General features: G+C 33.3%; 3 protein-coding genes across 4 annotated transcripts; 2 read left to right on the forward strand and 1 right to left on the reverse strand.

Annotated features, from left to right (window-relative positions):
* Nucleotides 1-400: 400 nt before the first annotated feature.
* On the forward strand, nt 401-6184 carry LOC108214430 (uncharacterized). Of its 2 annotated transcripts, XR_010290135.1 has the most exons (8): nt 401-564; nt 1394-1512; nt 1986-2068; nt 2973-3094; nt 3632-3796; nt 4164-4243; nt 4337-4427; nt 5714-5759. XR_010290135.1 is itself a non-coding variant. In XM_017386423.2 (7 exons), the coding sequence occupies exons 1-7, from the start codon at nt 525-527 to the stop codon at nt 5904-5906; spliced, it is 813 nt and encodes a 270-aa protein (XP_017241912.1). In that variant the 5' UTR covers nt 401-524; the 3' UTR covers nt 5907-6184. The 2 variants fall into 2 exon arrangements, 1 of the variants encoding a protein (XP_017241912.1); XM_017386423.2 differs by lacking the exon at nt 4164-4243 and having other exon boundaries at nt 5714-6184.
* Nucleotides 6185-6440: 256 nt separating this feature from the next.
* Nucleotides 6441-13108, forward strand: LOC108214429 (putative uncharacterized protein YDL057W). The gene is made up of 7 exons (XM_017386421.2): nt 6441-6678; nt 7402-7517; nt 7991-8073; nt 8465-8586; nt 10325-10486; nt 11291-11381; nt 12584-13108. Exons 1-7 carry the CDS (start codon nt 6528-6530, stop codon nt 12774-12776), a joined length of 918 nt encoding a protein of 305 aa, XP_017241910.1. The 5' UTR covers nt 6441-6527; the 3' UTR covers nt 12777-13108.
* Nucleotides 13109-13256: 148 nt separating this feature from the next.
* Nucleotides 13257-16423, reverse strand: LOC108214428 (cytokinin dehydrogenase 3). Its single transcript, XM_017386419.2, has 5 exons — nt 15553-16423; nt 14528-14655; nt 14177-14434; nt 13779-14047; nt 13257-13703 (listed from the first exon to the last, which is right to left on the reverse strand). Exons 1-5 carry the CDS (start codon nt 16196-16198, stop codon nt 13409-13411), a joined length of 1596 nt encoding a protein of 531 aa, XP_017241908.1. The 5' UTR covers nt 16199-16423; the 3' UTR covers nt 13257-13408.
* Between the last annotated feature and the right edge of the window lie 10172 nt (nt 16424-26595).

The raw sequence follows: 26595 nt of genomic DNA on the forward strand, positions 1-26595 counted from the left end.
ATACCAATTACAAGTCATATCAATTCAGTAATCCACGACTTCGATTCAACTTTAAGCATTTTATTAGACTAAAATTTGTATTCAACTTTATGCATTTTATTAGACTAAAATTTGTATTTTAATTTAACTATGTGAAATTATGTAAATGGAGACAAAATGATCCTCTATTTTCTAGTACTATTCATGGATCCTCGTCTCTGATTATAAGTCTTAGTCATAAACCGATCAATCCGCTTAACCGAACCATTAAAAACCGCACCGCTTGATCTGGGTTAATTGGTTTGCGGGTCGCGGGTTGGTTTGAGATTTTAAAAAACCGCTAATATATGGTTTGGTTCCGGTTCTATCTCCAACCCGAACCAAACCGGACCGCGATCACCCCTAGCAATAAGGGCTACACTAAATAATTTCCATTAAAATATTATTATTACCAAAAAGGCTTCTACATCGGATTATCAGATTCTTGAACAGGTAACTTCTGCAAGGTATCTTCACGCAATCGCAGGTCACGCAAGACACTGAGGATGACTTACTCCAGTTCCACTCACTCTGAACAAACCCCAGGTTAGAACTTTCTTGTTTTCCTCAATTCAAAACTTTTTTTGTCGAAAGATTGTATTTTTGAATGGCCCATGTGTATATAACAACTTGGTTTGTCTAAAGTTTGATTTTTTTTTTATTTTTTTTTTATGGCTGAAATGTGCATAAGAGTGGTTTATGTATGATTCTGAATTTCTGATATAACCATATATGCACACATATACATGAATTTGTGGATTTTCATTAGTTTTACGGTTTGCAGGGATCCTATTGATTATCCTTAAATCTAGATTGCGGTTTGATTTTTAATTCTGGAAATTTTGAATTTAAAGCAACTAGTAAGTGTAATGTATGCAATTCAGTTTGATACATATGAATGTGTTTATAGTGTACTATGGATAGTGGAGTTTTCTGGGATTAAAAATGAATGTGTTTATAGTGTACTATGAATGTGTTTATGAATGTGCTTATGATTTATTGATCTTGCTAGTTAAATTGGTTTAACCTTGCTCCTTTTCTAAAGTTGATGCTTGTACATTCCAAATTTTATGAATAATTAATTCTTTTTCGTCTTTTTATTTGTACCTTTATCTTGAATTGATCCCTGAAAAACTTATTTGTCGTGAACAGAAAGTCCTTTTTTTTTCCTGAATAGACAAACCTTTGTGATTTTGTTAGTTTGTTACTCAGACTGGTTCTTTCAGTAATATAGTTTAATTGGTATTAAGTTTTAGAACATGCAATCCCCTGTATAAAAGATATTTATCTTTTGCTGATATTGCATTACAGCTTTGGTTAGTGCTGAGTAACTACTGTAATGTTTTCTCTTTCCATTTTATTTTCAATGTTTCAGAAAAACAGCATCAGAGAATTATTGTACGAAACAACTATGGTGAAAAGCTTGTGGGTGTATTAAGTGAAAGTGGGACACTGGAGATTGCAGTCTTGTGTCATGGTTTTCAATCAACAAAGGTCTGTAATTCAGTTTGTAGGTGCAAATTATCCTCCATTATCATTGGGTGGGTGGGTGGGGGGTTGTTACTTTACATTTGTTATCTCACTTTGTGTCATTTCATCCTTAAAAAGTCTCAGTTTTGATTGGTTAAGCAATTTCCAAGAACAAGGAAGTAAGTTATTGTTTCTCTTTAAATCGCAAAAGTACTTCACTTCTGCATCTTGACTGCGCCCATGGTTGTTCAGTAGTTCCAAATTGCACTAGTACACATCCCCGATCTATTCTTTAAAAAAAATCATCGCCAAAAGACAGGAACAGCCTCATTGACTTTATCCTGCAAAATCAATTCATGAAACCTACTTTTTATGAAATAAATGTGGATCTTTATTTTTCTTTAGACTCGTAATCTAACATATATCCTCAACTAGTTCTTCAAAAGTCATTATTGTAAATTGCTAATTTTTGCTAAATAATTGCTATCTATCTTCAGGAAAGTAGCACAATTGCAAGTATTGCAGGCGCTTTAGAAAAAGAGGGGATTAGCGTGTTCTCCTTTGATTTTGCTGGAAATGGGTCAGTTTGTGGTTTTGTACAACTGACGGGAGTAATATTTGAGATTCTAAGACATTGCCCAAAATTCCAAAAATATACTTATATTAGGAAACTTTTCAAATAGGGTTAATTATCTAATTGGGCACTTACTTCACACCAACATATCATCTGGGTCACTCTCAAATTTTCGGTCTCATTTAAAACACCGTTTTCAGAAATTGGATTAGTCTTAAAAATAAAAAGTTAAATTCGATAACAAATCAACAGTTTGAGCAGTGTTACTCATGGGGATCTAACACAATAGGCTATAAAGATTATATAGGTACGATTAATTGAATTTTCGCGTCCAAAAAATGGCTGTATATGGATTATTAGGGTTCTTCATAACCCATCTCTTCCACCATCAATTTTACCCTTTTTTTGGATGCAGAAATTCAATTAATCGTACCTACATAATCTATAGTCTACTGTGCTAAATCCCCTTGAGTAACACTTCTCAAGCTGTCGATTTGTTTTTGAATTTAACCTTTTATTTTTAAGATTGATATAATTTCTGGAAACTGTGTTTCAAATGAGACCGAAAATTTGTGATTGACCCGGATGATATATTGGTGTGAAGCGAGTGCCCAGTTAGATAATTAACCCTTTTCAAATATGAATCAGGTTAAGGCAGCTTTTGAACACTTCAATGTTGATGCACAACTTATTATTTTCATGTTTATATGTGAATTGTGAACATACCTTCACAAGTTAATTTGTGGCCTTTCTGCATCAAAAAATAGCAGCATATAATAAACATTTTCCTGAATAATATTGTATAAATAAAATTAATATAGTGTTTTATTGTTTGACGTGAGCATTATTATATACTGCAGCATATAAAAAATTATTGTTTGTAGTTTTGTTATATATACTTACTTTTCAGGGAAAGCGAAGGCACATTCGAGTATGGTAACTATTGGAGAGAAGCTGATGACTTGAGTGCTGTAATTAAACACTTAAATGGAATGAAACGTGTAGTAACTGCAATTGTTGGGCATAGCAAAGGTGTGAACTTTTGTACTATAAACCATTTGTACACAACTTTTCTCTCCTTTCCATTTGGGAATTATTCAACATTCCCATTATCAGTTAAGAGGAAAACCTCCCGTTTTATTTGATTGAAGGATTTATTTATGTCACGTCAAAAAGTATAATGTGGTATGGAACCATAAGCTATGTTTAGTTGTACAATTCTGGTGCTTGCACATTCACTTAAGAGGAGAAATGCATAGATATATATCACTTGCTGTTCGATTATTTTCCGGTTGTATGTATGTAAAAACTAAAAAGTCAGTATACTCATTGTGTGCATTATGAGTTCTTTCCATGTCGTCAATTTCTGATCTTCATTGGAAAAAGAAAATACTACAATCTAATTGAAAACTTTATGGTTAAAGAGCCTTGACGGTCAGTAGCTTCGATTTTAATAAAGGGAGTCTGGTTATTTATTGCATCTTTGAATTTGTTTTTATTTGGGATTAGCCAGAAACTATAGATTTTGATATATTGTTGGGGAGTTAATTGTTGTGAGCAATCCTTCAGGGGGTGATGTGGTGCTTCTTTACGCATCGAAGTATCACGATATCAACAGAGTTGTTAATGTTTCTGGCCGCTACAATCTAGAGAGAGGCAATGAAGATCGTTTGGGTAAAGACTTTCTGCAAGTGATCCAGAAGGATGGATTCATTGATATTAAGAATAAAAAAGGTTTGTGAGTTCTTATCCAACAAATGAACCGGTTTCAGATTTCTAATTAGACAATCACATGCATATTCAATTTACTGTTATGTAGTATCTAAAATTCTATGCATCATTTAGTGCTTTGAATCTACAAATTGCTCTTACGGACAATGCTGTAGTCCAAGTTCGCACCGGGTTTCTTTATATTTTGGTGAAAATCGGTGTTGTAAGTTCTCACAGATGTGTACTAGTCTTGGGAATGGTGTGGACGTTGCTTTTGGCTTAACTTTTGTTAATGCATCAATTCTAAATATATTTTCTGTTAATCCTCCGAAGCAATTTACTTTAAGCTATGTATTAACACAAGAATGTTGTATATATCTCTGCATGGCAGTCATTGGCTATGAAATGGTCAAACTCTACTGGTCTTGGGACATTCGAGCCCCCCTATACGAAGCAGCCAGGCACCATTGGGTTGCATATTAGTGTCTTTAGTAGACGATGAGCTGCTCCATATGTAGTATTGTATTTTAGTGTCTAGCCAATTAATAGTCTTTTCTATAACAGGGGATACTCAACGAGTTACCAAGAAAAGTTTGATGGAACGCTTAAATACCAATATTCACGAGGCTTGCCTTAATATTGACAATACATGCAGGTCAGATGAAGTTTTTTAATATCTTTAATATTTGGCTGTTTGTTGTTGTTTCACTGAGTTATGACAATTAGTGTTCCCTACTTGCCAACTTTCATCTAATAAAAGAATTTGCAGAAAGTTAAAAGTTTAAAATTTCTACATCCAATGAATCCAATGATTATACCAGTGACAAATCACTCTATCAAATATGTTTATTGGAGTTTGCCTGGATTGTAGATTCAATCAGTTACAGTGTCGTGTCCATCAATGTTTAATTGTGGGTAAGTTCTAGACAGTGGTCCTGTTTAGGGGATTAACTGACAAAGGTACATTAGATATATGGATATTACTGCAGCCTCTAAATCTCTAATTAGGGACAAAACTTACTCTAAAACCATGATAAGTTCTCATCGTATCAAAACCTTAGGTGCTTTTACTACATAGATTGAATATTCTTTTAACAAATTTAATCCAAAAGATTAGATAGAAGCTGTGGGGTAATAAACCTACTCATTGTTCTTCTGATGTAAAAGTCTCTTACCCCGCATGTCTAGTTTTGAAAGAATTTGTCCAAGACTGTTCAGATGGTGGGGAAGTCTATTACTAATGCAACGTTCTATTGCCAGTGAGTTCGGTACTTCAGTTTGTTAAGATGAAGCTAGTGAGCCTCGCGAAGGTGCTGATTAAACGATAGAGTTGCTTTTTGAAAATCAATGAAAAACAAACATTATATTGTATAATTCAAAGGATTATAATTTACATTGCTTGATTCTCTTAAACAGAGATATAAGTGCTCTATATCTTATTATTAAAATATAATGAAAAATGGGTAGAACTTTTTATTTTAAGTATGTAATTCTGTTTTTGTTTCACATGCTTGTTATTCTCATGCCAACCTGCAAGATGATATATATGTAATTTCGTTTCTTGAAAAAATCTACGTCACTCTGGTGTTGATGCTGGTGGTATTGTTTAATTAGAATTACACTCCTTGAAGTTTGATTAAAATTTTGGCGTGTGCGTTCAATCAATTTAATTAGTTTGATCAAAACTTGAGCCAACTTTATGCTGCTACAACTTCCCATGAACCTTTTGCACTAGCAGAACCATGACTGTGCAGCATTTAATTTCACATACAACATAATGAAATTGATCGAACATGAGGAAGCTCTGGGATATGCTGAATTTTTAAGATTTTATGATATAGAGAAACCAAACCGTTGCCTGTTTAATATTAGTCATAAATATATGTCTTATATGATTATGTCAAAGTCTATATTAGTGCATAATAGATGTTTGTGGCACAGGGTTTTGACAGTCCATGGATCTGATGACGAAGTCATTCCTGTCGAAGATGCTATGGAGTTTGACAAAATCATCCCGAACCACAAATTGCACATAGTAGAAGGAGCCAATCATTCGTACACGTCACACCAAATCGAATTAGCTTCTGTAGTTGTGCCTTTCATAAAGGATGGTATTGAGCACAAAGATGCATAAGCAAGGTTTAAAACTTATCACACTGTTCCTTGCTTAATTGTACCATATCATAGTGCAGCTCGGGGAGCTGAACCACGCATGATTCAACAAACAATATCGGAATTCTAGTTCTGCTTTTGATCGTTTTCAGTTTGAGGCGTACAAAGCATTGGTTGTTGTACAAATTCTAGGTACCTGAGTTTTTGGGGTTTGGTCTGTTTGGCCCTTTGTTCTATTGTGGTCTGTATTTTTAGTACACCTTATCAAGACTTTTGTATCAAAACTATGTGTACCATCCATATTCGGCTTGTTTCCGGGTTTGTAAGTAATTTTTGATTCAGAACTGTTATTTTATTTGGCTCAATAAATTCTCATCAGATATCAATACAGATCGAGAGTTCGAGTATCAGTGGGTCCCGAGAGCTCGAGATTCATAGTACTAATGAATCATAATACATGCTTTAATGATGCATATAATCTCCAATCTGAAAAAAAATAAAAAATTACCTCGAAGGTATAAAGAATGATAAATAACAAAAAATAAGTGGAAATCTTGTCAGTTTCGTAACACCCCATCTGCTAATGTATGTATCCAGTTGGTACTTAAATATTTCTTAATAGTTTTCTTAAAAAGGGAACAAAATGGTCATGGCTACGGGGGCTATTCTATATAATTTTCCATCGAATCTTGTTATTACCAAAAAGGCGGCTCCATTAGGCTGCTGCACAGTACCGTCACGCACTCAGAAATTGCGCAACGCATTGAAGATGGCTCACTCCGAGCAAACCCCAGGTTCGAACTTTCTTGTTTAACCACAATTTACAGCTTTAATGGCCTAAAGATTGTATTTTTAAATGGCCCATGTGTGTATAACAGTGATATATGTATGATTCTGCTACAATTATATGTATAAATACATATACATGAATTTATGGATTATTATTTGCTTATGTTGGTAATTTAACTATTTGAAGGGTTCCTATTGATAATCCTTATAGCTCTAGATTGTGGTTTTATTATTAATGTTGAAAATTTTGAATTTAAAGTTACTGTGTATACTGTTATGTATGCAATTTAGTTTGATACAGATGAATGTGTTTATAATGAACTAGGCATAGTTGAATGCTCTTGAATTTTTAGTTTGATACATATGAATTTTTAGTTTCACCTGGCTCTTTTCCTTAAAATTGGTGCTTGTAACTTGGAGTCTTGGACATTCCAAAATTTATGAATAATCAGATTCTTCATTGTCGATTTTGCGCCTCTTATCTTGAATTGAACCCCGAAAAGCTTAATTAAGGGGAAGAGAAAGTCCTTTTCCTGGGTAGACAAACTTATGTAATATGTGGTGCTCTTGGTTCCTGGCTGGTTCTTTGAGTACTGTAATTTAATTGGTTTTAAGGTTAAGTACATGCGATCTCCTTTATGACAGATATTTATTGGTCATCACACATTTGGTTACTGCCGAGTAACTACTGTAATGTTTACTCATTCCTGTTATTTGCAAAGTTTCAGAAAAACATCAGAGAATTATTGTACAAAACAACTATGGTGAAAAGCTCGTGGGTGTATTACGTGACAGTAAAACGATGGAGATTGCAGTCTTGTGTCATGGTTTCCGATCATCAAAGGTCTGTTGTTTAGTTCTTGGTGCAAATATCCTCCACCACAAGGGGGAAGTTTTAATATAAAAATGTTAAGTTAAAATACTAATTAGGTATTTATAATTGTCATGTGTTTTTCTATTGATATTGCGAACATGTGAATAGATTTTTTTACGGGATATGTACATTATCACATGTCATCTTAAACAGAGAAATCAATTACAGAGTATGCCAGTGGAAGAGCTAGAACTGGGTTGTTCAGTAGTTCTAAATGGCACTAGTACGCATCACCAATTTATTCTGATAAGAATATCATCAGAAGACAGCCTCATTGACTTTAACCTGCAAAATCAAATCACTGAACGTACTTTTTGATGAAATACTTGTGAATCTTTATTTATCTTTTAACTCTGGGTCTAACATATATCCTCAAATAGTTATTCACAATTAATTCTTGTGAACATGCTAGTATTCACTAAATAATTGCGATCTATCATCAGGAAAGTAGCACGATTGCAAATCTTGCAGCCGCTTTAGAAAAAGAAGGGGTTAGTGTGTTCTCCTTCGATTTTGCTGGAAATGGGTAAGTTTCGTGGTATCTTACAACTGATAGGAGTAATGTTTGAAGTTCTTTGACATTACCTAGAAATATACTTAGAGTAGTAAACTTATCAAAAATGAATCAGGTTACAGCATCTTTTGAACACTTCCATGTTAATTCACAGTTTATCCTTTTCATGTTTTATGTGAAGTGTGAACATACCTTTAGATGTTATTTGTGGCCCTTTTGCATCAAAACATAGTAGCATTCATCAAACTTCTTCCTAATTAATATTGTATAAATAAAATTAATACGGCGTTTTATTGCTTAACAAAAAACGGCATTTTTTTAAATATAATGCGACACTCTAAAATATACTGCATCATATCAAAAATCAGTATTTGTAGTTTCATTATTAATATTCACTTTTCAGGGAAAGTGAAGGCACATTTGAGTACGGTAACTATCAAAGAGAAGCTGATGACTTGTGTGCTGTAATTAAACACTTAAATGGAATGAAACGAATTGTAACTGCAATTGTTGGGCATAGCAAAGGTATGAGCTTTTTTACTATAATTTGTCACCATTTTTATGCAACTTTTGTCTCCTTTCCGTTTTAGGAATCATGCAACCTTCCCCCTTTAGTCATAGAGAAAACCTCCACTTTATCTAATTAGACGATTTCTTTTATTTGTCATGTCAAAATTTATAATGTGGTAATGAACCACTACTGAATTGAAAGCTATGTTAATCCTACAGTTATCTTAATTGCAACATGTTCCTAGCTGGAGGTATGTGTATATATATGTCATATCACTTTTACATGCCATTTGATTAATGTAAAAGTTCTATGTAAAAATTTACTATACTCATTGTATGTTCAACGAGTTCTTACCAAGCCATCAATTACTAATGTTCATTGGGAACATTAAGATACTAAAATATAATTGGGAGAAGAGTTTGATGGTGATAGAACCGTAAAGCTAAGTATCACGATATAGATAAAAGCAAGTCTGGTTATTTATCCCACCCAATATACGTGATTCTTCATTTTTCGTCAAGGTAGATCATCACTCTGCTTCCATCAAATGTTAAGCTCCATGGAGAAGATTTAGGAGAAGATTTTGGCCGCTGCTAACTTTTTGTTTGAATTTATGGTTTGATAAACCAGTGACTTAGATGAAGTCTCTGTTTTTGTCATTGATTAGAAATACGGGTGAAATTGATCTGAGGCTGCAGTTTAAAGTTTAAACTATTAGACCGAGCTTTCTTAACCTGAAAACAGGTCAATAGATCCATATTCCAAAATCGAATTCAGCTGCATGAAAAGATAAACATATGGCCCTAGTAATCTTCATTATATAATATTTTTTATGTGAAAACTTTTCGTGACATATAAAAGTGAGGCAGGAAGCAAGATGCAAGTAGCAAATTGACTGCTACCAGATAGCTGCATCTATTATATATAGGCTAGTGATCAAATACAAACCAACCCTTAAATAAAAACTAAAAAACCAGTACAATTTAGTGATATTTACTTTAGAAATTAGTGATTTGTGTTGCAAAAATTGGTGAAAACCTCCAGAAATTTCAATGCGGAGACAAGTGGACATCAATGCAGCGGCAGCTCGAGGAGGCGTCTCGTTGGATATCCCTCAGATGAAGTCATCGGGAAAAATTGTGTTCCAGAGTTTGGAGAGGATTTCAATTAGTCCGAGTAGCTTCAATGGCGGTTCTCGACACAAGCACCGCAGAGTTGAAAGATCGTACTCAGCTAATGTTAGGATTACTACTGTTCTCAATGTTCCCGTTTGTTCAATTCGTTGATCTTCGAAGTCTGTGGCGTGTAAGGGTTCCCTGTTCTTGACTCCTCTGCACAAAAGAGATAACGGGAGCAGTACCAACAGAAGCTGTAACCACCACCACCGGCTGTGGTTGGTGTATAGATGACAATGGTGGAGGTTTTGAGTATTGATGGTGGGTTGAAAGAGGTGGAAGGGGTCGCCGAACTGGGGTTGCAAAGTGAAAGGCGGCGGAGGCGGAGGCGGAGGTGGTGGTGGCGGATGTGGAGGTGGAGGGGGCGGGGGAATTTGTGACATTTTCTTTAAAATAGTGATATTCCAGCTGGGTTGTTAGTTTGTTGAATAAGAGAGTTTGTAGTTGAATAAGACTCTATGTATATATATTTATCTATTTTTTAATCTTTAAAATTTGTTTTTATAACTGGGATAGCCAGAAACTATTGAGTTTGACATATTGTTGCGTAATAAATTGTTGAGAGCTATCCTCTCAGGGGGCGATGTGGTGCTTCTTTACGCATCAAAGTATCGCGATATCAAAAGAGTTGTCAATGTTGCTGGTCGCTACGATCTAAAGGGAGGCATTGAAAAACGTTTGGGTAGAGATTTTCTGCAAGTGATCCAGAAGGAGGGATTCATTGATGTTAAATCTAAAGGTCTGTGAATTCTTATCCAGCAAATAAACTGATTTTATATTAAGAGATTTTTTAAATTTCTAATTACACAATCACATGCATATTCCAGTTCCCGTAATGTAGTATTTAAATTTCTATGCATCATTTAGTGCTTTAAATCTACAACTTGCTGTTACGGACAATGCTGTAGACCAGGTTCAAACTGGGTTTCCGTACTTTTTTGGAGAAAATCAGTGTTGTAAGTTCTCACAGATGTGTGCTTGTCTTGGGAATGGTTTGCTTTTGGCTTAACTTCTGTTCATGCATCAATTCTAGATGTATTCTTTTAATTTTCTTAAGCTATATACTTCAGGGTCATGTTCAAGAGAGAACCATTAGATTTCTAGTATTAGTTAGGGTTCAGTAGCATAACTTCACGTGCAAAAAATGTCAATATCTATGTATTATATTTTAAAATTATTTTTGAACACACACAACGATGAAAAAACATGAAAAAAACATGTATTTAGATTTAAATCCTAAAAATCTATTTAAAATTTAGGGTTCTGCAGCAGAACCTTAGTGGTTCTATGGTTCTATTTTAAGGACGGGTTCTCTCTTGAGCGCGACCCATATACTTCAAGCTATCTAATACTGCAAGAATGTTCTATATATCTGCATGACATTGGCTATGCAATTGTAAAACCTGGTCTTTCACATTTTAGCCCCTATATCGAGCAGCCAGGCACCATTGGGTTGCGTAGTAACACTTTTAGAAGATGATAATTGGACCATCTGTATCATCATATGCTATTGTATAGCCAAATAATAGTTATTCTTTTGCAGGGAGTACTTATCGGGTTACCAAGGAAAGTTTGATGGAACGCTTAACTACCAATATGCATGAGGCTTGCCTTAATATTGACAGCAGATGCAGGTCCGATGAAGTTTTTAATATTAATAATATTTGGCTGTTTGTTGTTGTTTAAGTTATGACAATTAGTATGTTGTACTTGCCAACTTCCATCTAATATAAGAATATGCAGAAAGTAAGATTTAGAGAGAGAAATGTAAGGAATGAACTACAAATCTATATCATCAAATATTCAAATGTGAGTACAAATGTGTTTATACAAGCTGTGAATAGAAACTAAAATGACTAATCTATCCTTACAACTAACTAACATTCTAACTAACAACTAACTATACTTAGCTTGCTGTACAAGTTGATATAAGCTTAATATAAGAAGTTCACAAATTTTTGACACCCGATGATCATACTAGTGACAAGTCACCCTTCATCAAATAGGTTGAGGGGAAATAATAGATTGTATAGTAAATATAAACAGTGGTACCCTTTATTCATTTTAAGTTTGCATTATGATATACTATACTCTTTATATTATATTTATATTTATATTAAACCCAAATTTGATTATTGAAATAATTTGAAATTTAAAAACTGTATTATAATATAAATTCTTTCAAGGTTCCCATCAAACTTGTTTTTTATATTTATCCTTACAAAGATGGGTTAATTAGAATTTACTGATACTTCAATTTATAATAATAAAATTATTAAAAATTCAATATAAATATATAAATTTTGTAAATTTATATTATAATAGTGGTTACTGCAATGCCACGCCATGCTTTGCTTACTGGCTAATTTCATGTAATGACAGAACTCTAATTCACTTTGATGTGCAGGGGACAATGTTTAATTAGAATCACACTTTCATTGAAGTTTAGATAAAAATTTGGTGTCTAAGTTCAATTAACAAAAAGAGATTGATTAGTGCTTTAGCCAAAGTTCTATGCTGCTACAACTTCCAGTTAAGCTTTTGCGTTAGCAGAACCATGATCAGTTTGCTGTCTTTGATTTCAAATACTGCCTAATTGATCTATTGAAACATGAATGGCCTTTTCCCAGATTCAGTTGAGGAAGATTTGACAATTCAATAATATGCTGGACTACTCGTTATATAAGTAGAAAGTTGAGTTAATTCAAATGATCGCTGTATAGACTTCACATATATGGAGAAACCAAAACTTTTGCCTGTTTCTTTTTGATAAATACACGTCTTATACGATTATGCCAAGGTCTATATGAGCACATAATAGATGTTTGCGTCACAGGGTTTTGACAGTGCATGGATCTGACGATGAAGTCATTCCAGTCGATGATGCAATGGAGTTTGACAAGATCATACCGAACCACAAATTGCACATAGTAGAAGGAGCTGATCACAAGTACACGTCACACCAAGCTGAATTAGCTTCAGTAGTTGTGCCTTTTATAAAGGATGGCTTGGAGCACAAATATTCCTAGTCAAGTTTAGTGTGTCCCCGAGGTAAATTTTGAACAGTCTTAGAATTGTTACACTGTTCCTTGCTCAGTTGCTCAATTGTGCCGTATCATGGTGCAGCTGAGGGGCTCAACCACACATGATTCACTATACAATACTAAATTTTCAGTTTTGCTTTTGATTGACTTCATGTTAAGGCATTCAAAGCATTCATTGTATAAAAAACAAGTATCGAATTTTCACGGTCTGGACCTTTGTTCCATTGTACCCTGTAATCCGAATCTCATCATGACTTCTGTATCAAAACTATGTGCACTGGCCATATTTGAATTTGACTTATTTTTGGGACTATTATTATTTCTTTTTGATTCAGAACTGTTATTCTCTGAGAAACAGATTCTCAGCAGATAATGACAATTGAGAGTTCAGACAGGGAATCATAGTACATGCACTATCTTCAGTGCCTTGCTGTGTGATTCTTAGAAAGAGATGCATGCAGTTAAGTCATAACAGAGACACTAAAATTAACTTTGTATCAAACTAGTACTACTACTAAATGATAGTACCACTGTGCTAAAACATAATTCATCTTCGGATGGAAAATACGTATTCACCTAAGTTATCTAAATACGTAGTACGTGTGGGACATAATGCTCTAAACATGATGGAAAATTCTTTGCCCAGGAGACAGTATCATCTTCGGATCAAACATAGTCTTCCTCTCCTGAAAAATACTCCACTTCTCTCCGAAATGATCGATCCACTCTTCTCTGGTTGTGTAATGCGGAAGATACTGCTTAAATCTGATCCCCGCTTTCTCACAGAACTCCAGTATATCTTTGTTTTGTTCATCCATGGCCTTCCAATTATCGTTGTCACCGGAACATAATAATCCTACCGAATAAAATATATCTTCATCTGGTGTGACTGCAGACATTCTATCATCCCACCTGCAGTTCAGCAAAATTTGCATCAGATTGAATAAGTTGCCATTTTTTAAAAAATTCTGAAATTTTGTAATTTACCTTTTTCGGTTGGTTGGGTAGAGAAGAACAAGTCCTCTAGTTATGTTTCGCGCATGGATCATGTTTACAATAACACCTTGATGGAAGTCGAAAATTCGGGATTTTGGCACGAAGAGATTTAGCCATGGATGAGGAACATCCCATAGTCCCTGAGACTGAAGCTGCAGCTCTCCGCTTCGGACTCTGTTGAGAAAATCCATGAATGTAACATCTTTCTCGAACACGAAACCTGGATTAAAGCTTAACCCCTCAAGCAAAACTTTTAGCTCCTGCAAGATATTCATAAGTTTAAAACAATACTCAAAAGAAAATGATACTCCCTCTGTCTCCCAGGTTGTTTATCTTGGAGACGGGGACTTGACACGTATTTTAAGACTTCATGTTTTTTAGACATCGACCTTGTCTATAGTGTGCGTTGTGAAATCATCGTAATACTTGACGACTTCTAAGCAGTAGATGATCTTATGCTGAGTGATTAGAGAAGCTATGTTGGATACATCATTAGGCGAGAAGAAAGAAGATCTCCAATTATTTGCAGAACTCTGGTTCATCAGTAAATGACCTTCTACGTAGTCCAGCCCCGTAATCGAAATCAAGTGCTCTTGATCTCTCGTAAAAGCGGAGAAATCATGGTAAAGCATGCGCACCCATTTTACCTGCACACCATAAAACACGACAACAAAAAATTAATCATGTGTCTAGTTAACGTACAAATATTTTTCATTATACATCTCGAATTAATTTCTTACTCGTTTGGGTGCCTTGTCGAGTACGATTCTCGCTCGGGTTATAATCCCGAACTGACCAAGACCTCCTAGAACTGCATAGAATAGCTCACTGTTTGTGTGCTTTGAGCATGTAAAGAACTCGCCTTTTCCTGTGCAAATTAAAAAAAAATATAACAATTTTTAAAGTCAGTTAAAAGACTAGAATAATAAATAAACATTAATATTAACAGTTCGGTTGAATATAGACATTTTTGATAGTAGCCGATTTTGCTGTAATGATTATTTTATTTGTATATGCATGTAAAAAGTGTATATTCGTATCCTGGGGCGTCATCATGATCATTACGTACTTGTATGAAGTGACTTATAAGATAAACAAAAGAAGCTCTAGTGTGTATATATACCTACCTAACACAAGGAATATATGTAAACCTAGACAATACTCCCTCCGTCCCACCCATTTCTTATCGAATGGGTTGGGCACGGAGGTTAAGAAATATGTATAAAGTAGTGGAAAAGAAGAAGAAAAGTGGGGAAAGTGGTGGGACCCATTGATTTTTAATGTATAAAAAGAGGATAGTGGAGTAAAAGTAGTGTGAAAAGGAAAGAAAAGTAGAGAAGTGATGGGACCCATTAACTATTTTTGGTAAGTTTTGAAATGTAAAGAATTGGATAGGACATCCAAAAAGGAAAGTGTAAAGAAATGGATGGGACGGAGGGAGTATTATGATTCCTAGCCGCCGAACAAACTAAGATCTTGTGTAAAAGAGATTGTGTATACGTAGATTCCTTGTATCATACATGTCAACAAGAACTGTCAAAGCAGGAATCTTCTCATTATAACAAACCTTTTGAAAGTGACACATGTCTATATATCTTCATTTTTTTCGATTCCTCCTATCAATATTATTATTGTAATTATTTAATATTGCTCGGAAATTAATCATGTGTTGTTAATAAAAGATTATGATTTTTCAGCCGTTTAATTTGTTATTGAAAGTAATCAAGAATTATAAGAAAAGCGGATATTTTCGACCATTATGTACCGGTTATGACGCCCAATTCAAGGACGTTGCTGATCTGAGGCCCATAATAGAACGCCTGGCCGCTCATTCCGGCATTAGAGAGAGTACCACCAACAGTTAGATACAGATAATCAGTCCATGACACCGGAGCAAGGCCATGCTCAAGTGTGGCACATAGAACATCGATCCAGAGCTGCTCGCCTCCGACGTCAGCGTAGTACCCTAATGACGAAGTCCAGGAAACCCTAGTTCCCACGTGACTATTACTCAAAGATTTCATATCCACCACAACTCCGTCACGGGCGGTGGCTTGTCCTCTCACGGAATGGCCGTGGCCTCTTGCCGCGATGGGGAAAGGAGTGGTTGAGTTGTATGAGAGAGTTATTAGGTTTTTTATGTCGTCAATGTGGGAAGGGAAGAGGACTGCTGATGGGATATTTGAGGTTATTATTTTGCCGAAGTCGGTGGAGGCCATCTTGATGGCGTCAGAAGTGAAGTGAAGCTTAGGTGCGAGTTTAACTGAGAGAGTTCCGTGATTAGGAATTGATGAGCTAGATTTTATACTAATCAGTGGGTTCAAGTACCTCCCTAGAACCGATATTAAACTAGATATGAGGAATGACATTATAATATATACTCGACCAGAAATATTCTTAGACATAATCATATACGGAGGGAGAGAGAGATGAGAGAGAGAGAGAGAGAGGGAGGGAGGGAGGGAGAGAGAGAGAGGGAGAGGGAGAGAGAGATGAGAGGGTGAGGGAGAGGGGGGGAGAGAGAGAGAGAGGGGGGGGGGGGAGAGAGAGATGGGAATGAAGGTGGCAAGAAAAAACTCTTTGTATTTATAGTGAAAAATGAAGGTTGGAAGGTGGAGGACAGAGGGATGAAGGATGCAAGAAAAAGCCTTGTATTTATAGGAGAAACTCTGCATGAAATTTCAAAGATACGGAAGGACAAGAATGATGAAACTGTTTTCACTTTTTTCACACAAGGGCCGAGACTTTATTCCATCCCATGTTTAATGTGTATAAGCAAAAGATTCTCAAAGCCAGGCAATCGACATGCATGAGATCCACGAGCACTCACAGGTGTACTATTATCCTGTGGGCCTTTACATTATCACAGACAATTTTCAAACGTATCTTTCTGCTAGTACAATTTATTTACTGTTAAAATTCCCAAAATAACTGGTCACAAATTATAGGCCAACATCACAAGGATCCTCTGCAATCTACTATAGATTGTGTTAGACTTCTCATGGGACAAGGCATTGATTTATGATAGAGAGATTCTCCTAGTCTCCTACATGATCAACATATGATTCATAGTATACGTATAGGTAAAGTATTGAGAAGGTTCATGGGGGATGCATCACTCAGATTTTCTTCTTTTGTTCCAAGATTTGTTTGTGTCGATTTCGGAGATGCTTTGTAAAATCTCTTGATCCAGTCCAACCTCCACCACTACTATATACCCAGATAGTAGACACTTTTTCCTGGATTCAAACTGATAAATAAATTAAGATTATCAGATCGATATGGTTGTTAGCAAAGTTTGAAATATTCAGCCACATATTAAAAACGGTTGGGTGTGTCATAATCAAATATATCACAAACTTTATGTTAAAAATCACAAATCAAAATTTGATGTGTACTGCTTCAAATTTTTAATGGAATCATTCAGGATACACTCACTATTTAATTTTCTTCTTGCTAAATAAATAATGCCGGATGTCTTTTGAAAAATTTAAATGACGACATGAGTGATGACAGTAATTTAATTGATAAAACCAATTTGAATGTAAAAGCATTATAAGATGCGTTCACTTAGATTGGATTGCACTAGAAATAATAAAATGAAGAGGGAATGAAATAAATTTTTATTTTAAATTGACAGTGGTCAGAGAAAAATTTATTTTCTTCATCATTCCACTAGCTCTAATTATTTAAACGAGAAATTATAACTCATATTTTTCGGAAGGGACACTGATTTCGTCATAAGAAATTTAGACTTATTCATATTTCGTCATTATTATCTTTTTTTTCCTTTGTAATATTTATTTATAATTTTTCATTCTATTCTCTCTTCATTGTATTCCATTCAATAATTTTATTCAATTAAACGAAGTTTTAATATCTTTTCTGAATCTTTAACATCTTCAATTTCTAACGTTCAAGTTTGATAAAGAAGGATGTACAATTCCGTCTAATATTCAGTTTGTTTAATGGAATTCATAATTCCGTTGCTCATGCTCCTCCATGCATTAATCCATCAAGCTACTCATGATAGAAGCTTAACATAGGTTGACAAGAATAGACAATTAATTAAAGTAATTAAGTGCATGTCACTGGACCACATTGAGTTGGTAGTGCATGATCAAGATGTTTCGTAATTGTGGTTTCATTTCAAAGTGAGGGAGCAATGTTTGTGTTTTTCAAACTATACTTAGCGACACTCAACGAAATATCTTTGACCTGGGATTATTGGACTATTCTGTTAAATTGACTTGAGCTGCTAACAAATAACCTCTTGGATACAAGTGTGTTTGGTACAACTATATAGCCAGCAAAGCTATTGAAAAAATATGTCTACTTATTAAATACTCTTACTGTGTAGTATTATGTTTGTATGTAACATATTTTCTTAAATGTGTTACACGAACTGTGTTAGAACTTAGAATAGGTTAATTTCAACATTCTTTGGTCTCTGACTGTAATTTTTTTTTCCCTGTTAATTTGACTAGGACCGCTTGTTTTAATAAATTTAGCACTAAATTAATTTCAAGTGCTCTGGAGTAAAAGCAATTGAAAATTAGTTTGCTAGACCATCTCCAACCCTACAACCCCTCTGATGAGCTGTATAATTGACAAAATGAATAATATTAGTCAAATAGAGCTAAAAGAAATTTTAAAATTCTTTCTATAAATTTTAGAGTCGCTCATTTCCCCTCTCTTTGAAAAGTTTTTATAAAACTCTCAACTTACTTTTATTAATAAAAACTATTTTTTTTCCGTTCATTCAGCACTTTTCTCTCTCTTAGTTCACATATAAAAATAAATATGAATAAAGTATGAGTTTTAAAATATTGTTAAACTTAATACTCTTAAAAATGTACAAAGTAAGAACATCTTCAACGGTTGACTAAGATGATACAAAATACTAATTATGTAAATTTTATTAAATTTATAAGGTGTAATACTCTATTATATTGTTATGATAACATATGATGTAATTAAAATTTTTAAAGTTTCGACAAATATAACTAATAACATGAGATTGACTAAATTTTTCTACAAAGAAAATGTCTTGTTAGAATGAAGATTACTTTTTTTCATTTCCTTTATTATTTTTATTTATGTTATTATTTAAATTTTATCTAAGAATTTTAGAGGGCGTCGATGCACAACTTGCTAAGAGCTGTATATTTAATATTTATTTAACAGACAACTTAAAGACTTGTATGGACAATCGTAGTTGCATGATTTTATAAAAATAAAATTAATAAATAATATGTATAAATGTTAGCATACAAAATTATCATATATAACTATAACCAATTCCTCAAACACTTTATTGTTTATATTTATCGAGTTTTTATATATGCCTTCCATAAAATGCTACATCATCTAATATGATTTAGTAAATATATATGTTCATCAATAACGACGTGAAATAAAATTATATACCATATTTGAAATATAATCACCATTATAATAACATGTCATATCAAAACACTATCGATTGAGAAAAGATTTATACTGTTAATATTTTATATTATTAACCACCAATATGGTGTTGAGAGATGTGGTTGGTTATGTGTTTGTCGATTAACACAAATTTGTTTTGGCTCTACAGACAATGGGGGCGTTTGGCTTAACTTAAAAGTGTGACTTATATTAAGTAAAATAAAGAAGTGGATTAACAGGCATAATCACAAATTCTGCTCCCTTCGGGAGTCGAACCTGTGACCAAGAGGATACATGTCCTCTCTTTAACCAGCTAAACCAACCCTTGCGGGCTGAATAACTTTTTCTTATAAGTCAATTGAGTGTTTGGTAATTTAAATGTATAAATTTTAAAAAAAATCAAATTATTAAAATATTAAAAACTTTATTAATAAATAAAGTTTATTATATATTAAAATTTTTAAAACTTCATAATAAATGCAAATCACGGGAAAAGCTCAAAAAAAGCTAGCATGTCTAGCTTCCAGCTTCTGGCTTAAAAACCCAAAATAAGCATTTCTGCTTATTTTTGCCAAACACCACGTAAAAAATAGAAGCGGCTTAAAGTGCTAAAAGAAGCCCGGAAACACTTATAAGAAGCTTAGCCAAACACCCACAATCTCTTCAGTAGTTTTTATGGATGGTTGCTTTTATCCGGTGATTTTAGCGTTTTTCTTGTAATGTTATATTTTCATACTACAAGGCACTTGTAATTTTTCTAAAAAAATAAATAATGCTCCTTTCTTGTTCATTTTTTTCTGAATAGATCGAATTTTCACAAATTTAGGACGGACTGGATTTAATTTACATGATTTGATTTAGCTTGCCGTTTGGTTTTGGTCATCTCTGCGTGTAGTCATTTACCAAAGCAACTTATTTCTAAAAAAATCTATTAAATTAAAGTAGCTGGATTCGTGATAATGCTAGTGAAGTTATCTTAAATGGTTATATTCGAGCTACAATAATGGATATGGTACATTTTATTGATCGCGCAACACCTAGTTATCAACTTTACATAAATATGATATTGTCAATATGTTGCATATATTTATTTTTAAACATCTAATAAAAGACCTCAGAGCATCTCCACCGCCGTTAGCTATAATCGTTGGCTAAATAGGAATTGTAAGACATTATGTAAAATTTGCTGAATCTGTAAGACATTTTGCTTCAATGATATTGGCTATATTGGTTGGGTATAATTTAAAAATAATATGTTTTTAATAATGTTAGATTGTTAAAATAAAATATATCAGTTCAATATGGTAATAAATGATGTGCAGTCTTACTACGTCTTACTACAGATTTCTTACAGACCTGTAGAAGTTCGACAAATTTAATCATCCATAAGAGGTTGGCTAAAATTATAGACTAACAACCGGGTATGGTTGGAATATGGATTTTTCGAGCTGTTGGCTAAAATTCTTTATTTTTAATATGCCAACTCACTTTTTGGCTAAAGGTTTTCAATGGTTGAAGATGCTTTCAGCTCGTGAAATTATCTTTCCATTTATATTCTATATATCTGCGTTTTTCATAATCGATATATAGGACAATCCTAATAATAATAACGAGCATATAGTATCTTTTATGTGAATAAAGGAAGTTAATGTACACTACAAGAAAACATGTCAAAACCGACCGACACAATCGGTCGGTTATAAGGCTAAAACCGACCGATACAGGTGGTCGGTTAAACCCCGGTCGGTTACGTCAATTGGTCGTGTTTAACACTTAAAACCGACCGTATGGGTGGTCGGTGGTCGGTTATGTGCTGTTGCATTCCCAGGAAAATGGTCCCACTTGATGTCACCTGTCATCGAAAATGTTTGCAATCAATATTTCTTCCCCACTTTAGTTCCTTTGTTCTCCTTTGATTTTTATTTGAAGTGAATGGGAGCTCACTACTAGCTAAAAGTGATATAAAAGCTGCAGGTTAAAACCGACCGCCGTGTCAGTCGGTTTTGGTACCAAACAAAAAAAACGACGTCGTTTTAAGAGACTGACGCACATATATTTTTATATAAATTGTTTTTTTATTATTTTTTCACAGAACACAAAACTGACCATAGGGAACGGTCGGTTATGCGTGTGCCATGTCATACACATAACCGACCAGGGTCAACGGTCAGTTTTATGGGTTGCCACGTCACACAGTCCGTACGTCGTCGTTTTGTTGTTTTGACGAGGTAAAACCGACCACGCGACCGTCGGTCGATTTTATTCGTGACAGTCGGTTTTAGGTGGTCGGTTTTGACCTGTTTTCTTGTAGTGATGGCTACCATCGATTTTGTGTTAATTTGTTATCCATTTTAGAATTTTTGCCCTTCTGCACAAAATATCATTGTGAGAGATAATCAACAACAATCAATGGATATTAAAGATATTCTCAACGACGTTGTAGAATGGTTAACCTGCAACGGCCTTATCTCGATCAAAAAATAAGTTGCCCAGTTTAAACTGTAATTCGTTAAGCTCCATCGATGGTGACATGGTGTAATTGTATGCTGGTTTTAGCACTTGGCGCTTTTAGCCTACTCTGTGTACAGTACATGAGCCCAACATATTTTTCCTAGCTTCATCATTTAAAATATACTCATCTTAATTTTCTTATATTCAAAGCAGTATAGGCTGTAAAGCATTAGGGTTTATTAAAATGATAAAAGAGACGGAAGTTGGAGAAATAATATATTAGAACGAATTTGCTTTAAGATTAGTGTCTATATGCCAGTATTCAAAAGCCTAATCTAGGGTTGCCATTTTGAAATGATAAAAGTAGAAAGTTTGGCCGAAAAGAAAAAAGAGTACAAAAGGTCTTATATATAGTGTTTTTCATGACTCATCAAAACCCTATTGTTTTGAATCAAGAAATAGAATAAGAATATAAGAAAGTATCTTAAATCTGCATCATAAGAGTATATGTCTATCAATGAAACAGACAAAATTGTTTAAAAATTGATGAATGTGAATATATCTTTCCAAAAAATACAAAAATACCAAAAATTTATTACTAAAACGAATTACGAACCTTGATCTATATGTCATGAATTAACCGACTATAAGAGCATCTCCAGCAGATTAGCTATACCATGTCTAAAACTAAAATTTTGAGGAATATGGACATAAATTCACTCCAGTAGAGTCTTTATTCATTTCCTAAATTTTAAGATCCACTTTTCATTCCTCATATGTAATCCCTAACCCATTCCTCATTTGTTTTTTAATGATTAAATATTTAACTCTCAATTTTTGGACACTCTTTCCCACATTTTTCTTAATATCTTTTTGTTGAAAGAATTTGAATTTAATACTATAATAATAAAGGGAACACAAATAAGAATTATTGTTGGAGTTGTCAATCAATATAGAATCCTTATATTTTAGAATTTGAATTGTTTAGTATATAGTATTTAAGAAACTTAGTTGGGACACTGCTGAAGATGCTCTAATTCTATTATATTTATTATATTTAATGGACCGGTCCAACTAGAAAAGCGGGCATTTCTGACCAAAATTTCCGACCGACCAAAGTGGTCGGAGAAAAAGCGGTCATTTCCGACTGACTTACCGACCAAACGCGATCGGTCGTAAAAAATGGTGTCATTTACGACCGCCATTACCGACCGCACCAAATCGGTCGGTTATAACGGGCGTGGGTCCCGGCGTCCCGCTCACCAACGTTCTTAGGGGTACCCCTATATTCTTAATAATCTCACTGATTAAAATATTCGGACTAACCTATTAATTATGAACGCAATATCATTTGAGAATAAATTACATATCTATTTATAAGCACAGTATCATTTGAAATTATTTACATACCTAATTTGGATACACTACTTATTTTGTTCGTTCCGACTCCTTTTTCATTTTCCGGCGAGATCTCATGTTCATAAAGATTGCGAAATCTGAAGAATCAGTATAATCATTCGTCCTAATATTCCTCGATCAATTTGCAATTTACATGCAATGAATCCAAATGATGTGTTTCTTTTTAACCTTGCACGTCCATAAACAAGAAAGGTAAAAAGTATTTAATTGAGTTCCAAACCCATCATGACACAAGTTATAAAATTCGAACGAGATCAAAAGCAAAAAAAACCCATGATCATTTCAGTAAATCGTGCGAGATCTAATATTCTATACACATGCAAATCATTCTCAATAATTCTGATCCCACGAGAGAGTACAAAAGATGAATCTACGTCTCGGGACAAGTAAACAAGCACTTGAGTATCTGGTGAACTTTTCCGCAACTTTTAGTTTGGAAATTAAGTCTTTTTGAGACAAGTGTGAGTGTGTAACAGGGAGCAAATCTCGCCAACTTGGGCTAAAAGACATTCTAGAATTTGTGTTAGTCCATATATTCACACTATGTAGGTCTATTTATATGTGTAATGTAGCATATGAAATTATGAATCAAATATTCTGTGGGTCTAGGAACATATATATAGTCGATGGTCCGGTTCGACTCTCTGCAAAATTTACCGATTAAAATCGTTTGTACTCTTTTGCAATTATTCCCTCCGTCCCATTTTAGTGGTCACATTTGGTTGGTTTTATGTCGGTCAAATTAACTAAAGTTTGACTGAAATTTATTAATATTTTATTAATTGATAAAATTAAAAAAATATATCATCGGAAATAACTTTTAATCTCCTTTAAGATGTAATTTTCAGTTTTTTAAAATAATGAAAGAGTGATTCATAATCTTTGATCAAAATTTAGTCAATTTGACCAACAAAAATAAGAAATGAGACAATTAAAATGGGACGGATATGGAGTAATATACAAGGACAGACAAACCAAATCGGGTCCTTCATAAAATTTTAATATTGAATCCGTTTTTTTAATTATATATATATATATATATAGATTTAAATATTTTTTTATAATAACATAAACTATCAAAATATATCATAAACAAAAAATATATACCCAAATTTCACATAACTAGAAATACTCATCGTTTTTCAGAGTATGTTAACTGGCTATTATAGTTCTCTTCCCACTAATTGTATACGTTCCTCCGTTAACACGTAATTGGAGTTGGTATTTTATATTAACCTACAATATTATAGTTAAATCTCGATTACTTTTTAATTAATTAATTAAACATTATAATTTCAAATTCGAAATATAGATTTATTTTGATCCTATTTTTATAGTGACAGTGTATATTTAATTTTGATTAATTAGTGATTTTGATAAACTAATAGAATTTAACGCATCTTATATTATTATTAAATTTATAAAAAAGTTACTATAATATACTTGATAAATTACACACCCAAAACATGCCATAGACTGCACACCCAAAACATGCGTTGATATATGCATGTGATTAAGAATCTTACCAACTAGGTAGAATATTGCTTCAAAAAGAAATTAATCTTTGAATATTTAGTAAAAATCTTACCAAAGTGAGCTAGACCACTGCTTTTCTAATCAGACTGATCTTTGATTTTTTACCTACCAATCAACTACTAGCAATTTCAGTAATACACCTTCACTGTTGTCGAGGTATTACTCGCCGAGTAGCCGGTATCGCATTGTCAATTTGGCATGTATAAAAGACCTTATTTTGTAGTATTGGTTTAATGAATTTTCGTGTTTGTGATTATGGGCAGACACTAACAATAATTTTTAGGTAGGTGTTGAATTTTTTTAGGTTCAATCGATCAATTTTAATAATAATAAAAAATGACATTAATTAAAATATTTCATCTAAATTAAAAGTTATTGTTATTGAGTTTTCATAAAAACATGGTAGAAAGCTCTTTGTTTTTAGGATGTTTAAAGAAACCAAGAGCTTATGTATTCAGTTGCAGTTGTGTGTAAATGTGTGACACGATGCCTGCACACACATTCTAAGGAGCTGTTTGGACAAATTTAAAAAAAGTGATTCTATGCTTAAAGTAAAAAAGTGGATTAGAAGTGAAAAGTAGATAAGTTAATAAAGTGTTTGAAAAAAAAGTAGAAACTCTGATAGAGAAGTTAACATTTCTCAACTTATTAAAAGTGCTTCTGCTTATTTACACAAATGGGTCAAGAAAAGCAGAAGCAAGAAGCAGGTTTGCTTCTTCTATACAAACAGCTCCATAAACTGCTATTCAGGTGTCGTTTTGGATTGTTCACGCGTAGGTATGACACGTCCTCTTATAATATCTATTTTAATAAATTATTTTTATTTTTTTGAACAAATTTAATATTTTTATTTGAAATTTTTACAATAAATAAATTATATTTTATATACATCAATAAATATAAAGAATTGAATAAAAACTTCTAACAGATGTATCAAAAGGAGGGAATAATAAGTATCCTTGAACTTAATAAAAAAATGAATAATCAGCGACAATTTACGGAAAATTGACAAATTGACTATGTCCTATGTTGTAATGGTTCCTGGAGCCCAGGATAATTTGGGCCTCCGCCCCAATTCTCTCTTGAGTCCAGGATCCACCGTAACTTCATGGAACTTGAGTCGAAACTCGTAAGAGCTGGGCTTCAATTTTCTTTTCCTTCGAGGTATATATCTTTTTTCCCTTTTTGAAATAACTTAGGTATATTTCTAGGGACCTGATAACTCATAAGTGAATTTCTATATTTACATGTTTCAGAACAGGGATTCCAAATCTGTCGTCAATTTCTTTTTTTTTTTTTAAATGACGTGACAGTCATGTGGAGAATTTAGTTAGATGGTTTATGTGTACACAGAGATCCCGTTACCTACCTTACTTATTAATATTTAATACTAGCCTTTAATCGGTGCGAAGCACGGACGGTTATATAATTCGTAATTTATTTTTTATAATTTAAATTGTAATATCATTTTACTAGTATTTTAATATTAATGAACTTAACTTTAATTAAATTATATTAACCAACGGATTATATTTTCTAACAAAAATTTAGTTTTTACAATTTATTATCAATTTAAAAATACTTTTTTGTTATTAATATGGAATAATTTATTATTCAATTAATTTTAAATCATATTTTCCATATTTCGTATATCTTCGTATGTATGAAAAAAAGATATTTGTCGTGTAACAGATTAAAGTTAGAAAAAATTATGTAATTATTCGTATTTGTATTGAAAAAAAATATTCAAAAAAAATATTTATAATTTTATTTTATCGTCATTATAACTTTTTTAATGAAATAATAAAGCAAGCTGAAGGCTCGAAAGTTGTATGACTATGGTGTTTTGAATCTGTTTAAGACCTGTATTTATTATGAGATACATTTTTAGTGTTTGTAGTTTATTCAAAACTTGTACTTATAAAAGATAGATTTTTAGTCTTATAATTGTTTAAGATTTTTCCTATTAAGA

Source organism: Daucus carota, chromosome 3 (genome assembly GCF_001625215.2).
Source record: "Daucus carota subsp. sativus chromosome 3, DH1 v3.0, whole genome shotgun sequence".
Lineage (NCBI taxonomy): Eukaryota > Viridiplantae > Streptophyta > Magnoliopsida > Apiales > Apiaceae > Daucus > Daucus carota.